Source organism: Sinocyclocheilus grahami, unplaced genomic scaffold (assembly GCF_001515645.1).
Source record: "Sinocyclocheilus grahami isolate Dianchi unplaced genomic scaffold, SAMN03320097.WGS_v1.1 scaffold383.1, whole genome shotgun sequence".
Lineage (NCBI taxonomy): Eukaryota > Metazoa > Chordata > Actinopteri > Cypriniformes > Cyprinidae > Sinocyclocheilus > Sinocyclocheilus grahami.
This window is the reverse complement of record NW_015505562.1, coordinates 2,419-11,491: the sequence shown is the minus strand read 5'-3', so window position 1 is coordinate 11,491 and position 9,073 is coordinate 2,419. Positions and strand designations below refer to the sequence as shown.

Below are 9,073 nucleotides of genomic sequence, written 5' to 3'. Positions count from 1 at the left end.
TTTATGATTAAGTTCCTCTTACTCAAATGTGCTTTATTGGTTGAACATAATTTCATTAGAAGTTGTCCAAACTCCAAAAGATTGATGCAAACCTTTTTGGTTTTTATAGTGTATATATGGAACTAAATAAAAAAAAACACATAACTGCTCAAACAGTATTTTGCATGTCAGTATCATTTGGTGTCAAAGCAAATTTGTACAGACAGTATAACGGGTGTTTGCAGGAAGACAGAAGAACAGATTTCTAACACGGGTTTAATAATAAAGATGATCAGATCAGGCAAACAGGTAGTAGCGAAAGTGCAGTAGTAGCAAAGTCTATGTTGTGTGTGCTTCTTATGTATTATAACCCAGAATACATGAACACATCATGTCATCACATCACATGATTTGCCCTAAAATATAGAAGAATATTAAAATTGCAGGCTTCTGTGTAAACCTGAGTGTTTTACAGGTGTAGATGGCTCTTTTTTTGATGCAGGGCTGTAGTGAATCAACACTATTTCAGCCCTTTCATAAAGAGGCTCTTTTTTTGATGCAGGGCTGTAGTGAATCAACACTGACTCCACCTCTGCCACAAACAGGCCTAATTATGTCAGAAATACTTGTGCATGATTGGCCTGTGTTGCCATATGTGTGTTGTTTGCAGATGAGAGTTAGTCTCTGTTTTCATGATGCTGCCTGCTGTATATGGTCCCAATCACTGAGAAATAAAGAGAGTAATAGACACGGAGAGAGAATGATACTGTGTGTGTGTGTGTGTATAAATGTATGTGATAGTTTTGTTATGTTTAATCTTTTATTTACTCAGTGCAGACATATTTTCCTTCACTGCAGTTATGGTCTTCCTTTAAAGAAATAGTTCACCCAAAAATGAAAATTTGCTGAAAATTCACTCAACCTCAGGCCATCTAAGATGTACTGTATATGAATTTGCTTGCTCATTAGAACAGATTTGGAGAAATGTAGCATTACATCACTTGCTCACCAATGGATCCTCTGCAGTGAATGGGTGCCGTCAGATTGAGAGTCCGAACAGCTGATAAAAACATCACAACAATGATATAATAGCAAATTTCTACAAATCTCTCTGGATGAAGAAACAAACTCATCTACATCTTGTATTTCCTGTGGGTAAGCAATTTTTCAGCAAACTGAACTATTGAAATAAACTATTTCAGCAAAATTAAAATGAATTCCTTTAAGTTCTGCCTGCTCCTCTCACTGAAAATGATTGAGGACTGTGTGTGTGTGTGTGTGTGTCAACATTTCCCCACAAAGATGGCAATATTCAAAATCCCTGTCTTTGTGGGGACGTTTTTTTTTGGTCGCCATGAGGAAAACCATTTATAAATCAGATGAAACCATGATTTTTAAAAAATCTAAACATGGCAGTATTGTGTGATGGGTAGGTTTAAGGGGCATAGAAAATACCGTTTGTATAGTATAACAATTACACACATAAACCATGGAAACCCAACGTCTTTGTGCGTATTTAATATGAACAAAAATAAGTACAAATATCTGTTTTTGGAAGAAGTGGCAATTACTATGATGTCAATTACTGCCACCTGCTGTCAGTCACACACCAATGCATCAGAAACTCACATTCTCTGTTCATGTTTACGCTCATATTCTCTGTGTAAAAGACATAATTTAATCCTACGTTTTGCCTATTCTGGGTGAAGAATGCATTACTATATGATATGTAGTGTTTAGATTTAGTATACTAGATTAAGTATAGTTTACCAAATTTTCCTGTTCAAAGTCGGAGATTGGAAATTGTGAAACAATATATTCTTCTATATACTCACAGACAACAAATCCCACATCATCTGCCTACACACAAGGTTAAAGTGGAGCTGGGGGGAGGAACTGCTCCCAAACTGTCGAACTGACCGAAACTCCTAGCAGCATTTCTATTTTGTGTGTGTTGTAGGGGGGTGCTGTTCTTTCTGGAGGCAGGCATCACCCTTGGCAGAACCCCTGAGTCTGTACTTGTACTGAGCTCAGTCTTTCAAGAGTTGACAATCAAGAAATGTTCATGTCACTTTACATGTTTTATTAAAGAAAATACATTTCAAAATTGTGATCAGTATTCATTCAGTATTGTTATTTCAAAAGCATTCAATCTTGCATTGAAGGTTCTTGTCTTGAATAAAGCCGGACACATACAGGTCTGCAAGAGAAGGCACGTTTCACACAGTTCAGATGTTTTGTGCTCTCGTTTGATAAGTTCCCTTTGACTCTGAGTCATGTCTCATATGCGCTGTCTGCTGTTTAACTATGTCCACAGTAATGAAGCGTGAAGGACACATGTTCGTGTTAGTTATGTCATCATACTGTAAGCATACTCAGTTTCATAATGGTCACAAACATTCCCTGTGTTCACTGTTGGACATCTCAACAACTCAGTCCAGTTTCTTTGCTGCCATTTATAGGAGTTGGAATGATGTCATACTGTATGAGAGTAATTGATCTCTCACTTATTGATCCTTATTACAGATCCTTTAACTTAAATTTTTGTTACAATTTCAATTCAGACTCAGGTGAAATCACTTTTTAAATTTGGTTGTCTAGATATATCCATTTGAAATACAGGAATTTGCTCTCATTTTCAATTGGTGGCTTTGGTCATACATAACATGTCCCCTGGCCTACACTGACATGTTCTGCTGGGTTTCCTTTTTTTTTCGTTCTTCTTTTTTATTTTTTTTTCCCTGTCTGTCTGTACTACAGCTGTCCTGAGGCAAGGTGGAGCATATCTCCGCACCAAAACACATGAGCAGACTTTGCCTTTCAGGAGAGAGAGAGAGTGAGAGAGAGAGAGAGAGAGAGAGAGAGAGAGAAAGAGAGAGACCCAAAGGAAGGTCAGCTGTGGGGATGTAAATAGCGCTTATGTACATTTGCCTTTCAAACACAGTATTTGTGTGTGACATAGAGAGAGAGGCAAAGTGTGAAATCACTCAAATGAATCCATGACTGTGCGGAAAAGATGAGTTTGCATCAAGATAGACAAAGCAAATAATAAATTAGAGTAAAAATGAATCAAAATGAGAAACCAATAATTTACTCAACTTCACATTGTTCCAAACCTTTCTTATGTGGAAAAAATATCCTGGGTGTTTTTTCCACGGAATGAATATGAATGGTCACAGATAAAGGAAAAAAAAGTAGCCCATATGCTCTGTATGCCAAGGCTTCTGAAACCATACGATAGATTTGTGTGAATTACAGATTAAAATATGTCTTTATGCACTAAAACTCTTCCCTCTTCAACCGGATCATCTGATCAATTAGATTTTTTTTTAAACCTTTAAACCTGAATATCATAGATAATTTATATTTCAGATTTCAATTATTCTGCTTGAAAATATCTGGATATGTTGTCAGTACAATATGCAATGCACAGTATACACTCTGATATAGTATAATGCTGAGATAGGGAATTGGTGGGTTTTTGTTAAATGTGAGTCAAAATCATCACAATTAAAATAACCAAAGACTTAAACTACTTCAGTCTGTGTGCACTGAATTTATTTAATACACGAGTTTCACAATTTGAGTTGAATTACTGAAGTAAATGAACTTTTCCATGACATTCTAATTTATTGAGATGCACCTGTATATATTATTGCTGTCAGGTGGAAACCTTGTATCTCCACATTCCATCATTTTTCTTTTTTGTCATAAATCAATACTATTGGTCACCCTTTATGTCTGTCAGTGTTCCTTTATCTAGAGTGTTAGTATGGCTGATCCCAGACATTCTAGATTAACAGCTGAAATTATTGTAGAGATGCTGCATGATGAGGAAGATGAGGCCATTCTTAGTCCTGATTCAGAGTCTGAAATAGCTGATGCTGATGACCTAGACCAGGGGTAGGCAAGTTCGGTCCTAGAGAGCCGCAGTCCTGCAGAGTTCAGCTCCAACCCTGAAAAAAAACTCACCTGCCTACAGCCTTAGTAATCCTGAAGACATTGATTAGCTTGTTCAGGGGTGTCTGATTAGGGTTGGAGCTGAACTCTGCAGGACTGCGGCTCTCTAGGACCGAACTTGCCTACTCCTGACCTAGACTATGTGCCACAGGGTCAACCTGTGGGTGTAAATCCAGCTCTCCTAGATGAAGAAGACTCATTTGATGACATTGAAGACTTGTCTGATGAGTCCTCTGAAGAAGAAACTCAGACCCAGTCTAATAGATTGAGTAAAAATGGTTTGCACCTACTCATGTACGCAGAGAACACGGAGATGGCACACGGTGCTGTGGTGCAATGTGCTGGATGTTACCACCACCATTGCCTACACCAGGGGCAGCCAATGTTGGTCCTGGAGAACCACAGTCCTGCTCCAACCCTAATCAAACACACCTGAACAAGCTAATCAAGGTCTAAGGATTACTAGAAAGCTACAGGCAGGTGAGTTTTTATCAAGGTTGGAGCAAAACTCTGCTGGACTGTGGCTCTCCAGGACCATTGTTGGCCACCGCTGGCCTACACCAACTTCACTGAGCAACACCCTGATTACATAGGTGGTGTCACCAATGCATGATGGCTATTCATCAAGGAGCTGGTCAAAGAGCTTGTTATGCCACATATGAAGAGGCGTTTGGAGGGCACACCCCACCTTCAAAACCATATTATAAAGGCAATGGGAAGATGTAGGATAAAAAACAAAACACAGCCACCACTCATGTTTACATTGATGGGTCACTTTTGACACAAAACCTAGGAAAAAATTCATAAATATTAATTTGTGGTCATTGTGAAAAGATATTATGAATATTTATGGATCATGGAATTTATAGAGCAGGGGATATTAAATGCTCAAATAAACTGATTTCAAAAGATTTTTAAAAAGCCCAGCGAAGTTTGGAATAACATGAAAAATTAATACGGGTTTTTAGACCCATTGTCAGGATTCTGGACTGTCTGTGTCATGTTTTGCCCCTGTTTCTGTTCCTGTTTGTCATTATTTGGTCATGTCTTTGGTCATGTTCCTGTCCTCGGCTAGTCTGATTGTCATATGAGATCCACCTGTGTTTCTCCAATTATGCCTTGTATTTAAGTCAATGCCTTTTGCGTTCTGTGTTTGTCGGGTCTACTATTTATGTATGTGTGTTTTCCAGTGCCTATTGTGTGGATTTCTCCTGTGTTCCGTGGATTACTCGTGCCTCCTGCGTGCTTCCTAAACAGCATATTGTGACAGAAGTTCCGACCGAATACAGTCACCTCTGTGTTTTACCCTCCGTTTGTTTTCTTCTTTTTCCCAGTGTCTTTTTTTCCATTGAGTTTCCTGGATGGATGTCCTTCTTCGCCCCGAATACCTCCTCCTGCTGGAGCAGGGGGACAGAGCTCTCAAGGACCATATTAGACTTTTCCAGCTGCAAGCAAGCACCACTAGCTACCCAAACTGCGTGCTCTGTGCATTTTACGACGCCAGTCTAAACATCAGGTGCAGAGCGCCGTCGTCTGGAGGCAGCAGAGGCCTGCTTCTCCACCGGATCTGCTTCTCCAGAACAGGCATAGCTTTAGCTACATTAGCCTTACAGAGTGCCAAGAAGCTCTTTCAGAAAGGCAATTTGGGAAACAAACGCGTCACTTACTTTGTCTGGAGCTGCCGTTCACGCATGCTACGTTGATATTGATCCCTAAACATATAGGAGACTTTTTTTCCGGGATACTAACTTTCAAAATTAAGTTTAACCACAGTGTCCTCAGCAACTCGGATGGAGGGAGTCTATGGAGACTCCTATGTTCGTGTATCCCAAAACACAACACTTGTAATGCCTCTTATACAATGTCAGCACATTACATCTTCAGCAGCTAACGTTACAGCAAGGAAACGGTAACGGCGTGTCTATGCTAATAGGGCAGAGAGCGTCAGAAATGGGTGGGACTTTTTCCCGTCACTGACATGTAAAGAGGGAGAATCTGAAACCGCTCATTTGGAGAGACTGTTTATAATTTATTGGGATTATTAAAAAAAAAAAAATGAGTGGGTGGATTTTTACCATTATAGGCTGGTTGTTTTCATAATCTGCAGCCACACAACTGTGCTCAAACCTTATAAAAGTGATTTTTGAATAATAGGTCCTCTTTAAAAAGGAACAGATTTCTGAGACCTGGACATCTCAAAGTTCAGTGGTCAAAATATCATTGAAATCTCACTTGTTATGATCTATTAATTAAAACAAAATACAGGACACAATGTTTTTGTATTTTTTATTTTTATTATTATTGCGGGTTCCATGTTTTATTATTTATATTTATTATGATATTTGCAGGTTAACCTAACTGGTTTTAATAAAATTCACCAAAAATCACATAATTACAAATAGTAAACAGTAACCATTGCAAAAATCAAACTGATCAAATTGTATATTATAAGATTATAACTTTACAAAAAACACATTTCAAAAATAAAACTAATTCGAGAACATATGATAAATAAAACTGCATTTAACAAATATATTTGTTGACATTTTCTAATTAATTTCTATCATTTTCACAAACCGTGAATATATACACAAAATAAAACTTTTTAAATTTTTCAGATTTTATTTCAAATTTGTGTTTTGGATACGGGTTCTTAATATCTCTAATTAGACACATTATTTTGCATTTTAGGAAGGTGTGTGTGTGTATACTTTTACCCAAGTCATTCAATTAAGATATGTGTGTTAATTATGCATTGTGACACAAATCTATGTACAAGAAGAAAAAAAAAACGTACAAAATCTCACATCCTGTTCAGCCCTGTTATATAGTAGCCTACATGTGTTTCTTTTGATAACTGAAGACAATCTCTCATCCAGGTTCTTCATGTCTAAAATAGTGGTGCACGACCAAGTAATAAGTGTAGCTCGCAGCTCACTCTGTTGGTGAAAATAATCACCAGACGATTGCTCTGGTAACCCGCAGGATATGTTGGACAGGCTTTTTTGCATTGTATTTGCAGGGTTTTGAAAGTCTTGTAAAATTGGTTATTTATTTATTATTATTATTATCTGTATTTATACAGATAATCACATATTACTGTAGTTATGCTGGATTCACATATTACTGTAGTTATGCTGGATTCACATATACTACTGGGTGGGGGATGTTTTCTTGTTATTGTTGTTTTTCTTGCTGTTGAACTGCAAAATATAAAAAATATATATAGGGAGAATTATAACTTTGCTGAAAGTATTCCTTATAACAAAACACACAAACATATAAAAATATGTATGAATATAATATGCATTCTCAATTAAAGCAGCTTACATTTGAGGCATATAAAACTACTTGTATCAAAATAAAATTATATGCAGTTTCTGGAAAAATACAAACGTAAAGATCCATAAACCTAAGCACGGTCCACTGTAATTATGCCCTTTCTGGGGAGTTGAGCTTGTGAGACGAACAGGTGGCCTACATTTTACTGCCTGTGCAGAACAAAAGAAGTTGAGCGTCTCTTCACAATCTCTGTTTGTCCAATCCCTTGTTTGCTTGTCCAGGGCTCCACAACGAAGGTCTCTGGCAGGACACTGGGGCTGTCCTGTCTTAGACCAGGCTGTGTAGTCAAGAACATTTCCATTGACCCAGAACCAGTCCCCTGCTAGAAAGCGCAGACCAGTCCACACATATTTTGTTTGAGCCTGTGTGATTTTCCCTAAAGCAGAATCCATCATGCTAAGTGAACTCAGACTTGCTAGATCATTGTTTTGTTTTTGGCAGTATTCTAGAGCTCCTTCCCAGGTCTCATTCCGCAGCACCAGAACAAGCTCTATGTTCATACAGAAGAAGGAGTATTTGCCATTGCAGTCTATGTCATGTAGTTTCTTATGGCCTTTGTGTAGAAAAGCACAGCCATCATTTTCAGGTTGTTTATTACGTGTATCCCAGTTAATTTGTGTTGCATTTTCACCTCCTGACCACTTCCAGACTCCTGATTCTTTGTAGAGTCCAACCCAGGCATCAGAAGGCTGATAAGCTGCATCTTCCAAAAATGGCTGTTCCTCGTTCTCGTTGGTGAAGGTGGAGAGGTCATGAAAGTAAGTTTTGCAGTACTTGCTTGCAGAATCCCATGTCATCTTATCTTTTACAAAGAAATGATGTTTAATGAGACCGGAGGAGAGTCCGCAGAGCTCCATGATTAGGAGCAGAGCGAGTGTCGTCTTCATCTTCATCCACTGAAGATGTTCTGTGAATATTTATTTTATTTTTTTTCAGTGATCAGTAGAAGTTGAGGACAGAACTGTGCATGATGACACTGACTCTCTCTTACTCTAACTTACATACAGCCAATGACAAATTAGTGTGATGGTGTGACCAATCACAGCACACCTTCACAGACAAACAAAACGGCTGCATTTAACCAGTCAAATGAACCTCATAGGTAAGAAACTGCGGGCCGGTAAATATGGAATTAAACATTTTTGCATGTGCCCCAAGTTGGTTTCATGCAATGGTCCCAGAATTAATTTTGATCTGAACAATATACAAAAACTTTTTTTTTTTGTTCGTTTTTTTCTCCTAACTTTAACAAACAAAAGAAACAGACATAGAAAGCAAATTTCCACACAGTCTCCAGCTGTTAAACCATCAGAACATATTTTGCAAAGCTGGAATTTCTCTTATTCTTTTTCAAATGGGTTTCTGGGACTCTCTCTGGTACTCTGTGGAAATACTTAGTTGCAGAAATGCAAATCAGATCTAGTAAAGCATATCTTGAACAGCATTCAAACAAACTGGCAAGCATTTGCCTTTAGGCTGGGCCGTAGCTAAAGAAGTGAAAGGTGCGAACGGAGGCACACAGGTGCACGTAAGATTCATGTAGGATCCAACATAATGAATTAAATGTGTTGTACGTCCCAATAAAAATCACTCCGTTACATATGAAAGCATTCCAAGTAGCTATTTAAAAAGTATGGATAAGGTAAATTCCAGGGGTGCCTAGTCCTGGAGATCTACCTTCAAGCAAAGTTCAGTTCCAACCCTGATCAAACTGTTTAACCAGCTAATTAAGATATTCAGGAGCACTTGATAATTACAGGCAGGTGTGCTGAAGCAGGGTTGGAACTGAACT

The 9,073-nt window shown here is 38.2% G+C and overlaps 1 protein-coding gene across 1 annotated transcript; it reads right to left on the bottom strand.

Annotated features, from left to right (window-relative positions):
- Nucleotides 1–4,229: 4,229 nt before the first annotated feature.
- LOC107549889 (macrophage mannose receptor 1-like) lies at nt 4,230–8,168 on the bottom strand. The gene is made up of 2 exons (XM_016231074.1): nt 7,421–8,168; nt 4,230–4,357 (listed from the first exon to the last, which is right to left on the bottom strand). The coding sequence occupies exons 1-2, from the start codon at nt 8,166–8,168 to the stop codon at nt 4,230–4,232; spliced, it is 876 nt and encodes a 291-aa protein (XP_016086560.1).
- Nucleotides 8,169–9,073: the final 905 nt, after the last annotated feature.

Bases quoted from the DNA above. Each gene is read 5' to 3' on its own strand.
- LOC107549889 (XM_016231074.1), bottom strand. From the start codon at position 8,168: ATGAAGACGACACTCGCTCTGCTCCTAATCATGGAGCTCTGCGGACTC. The intron at 4,358-7,420 runs GTAGGCCACCTG...GTGTTTGATTAG, and splicing joins TTCTGCACAGGCAGTAAAAT to GGTTGGAGCAGGACTGTGGT.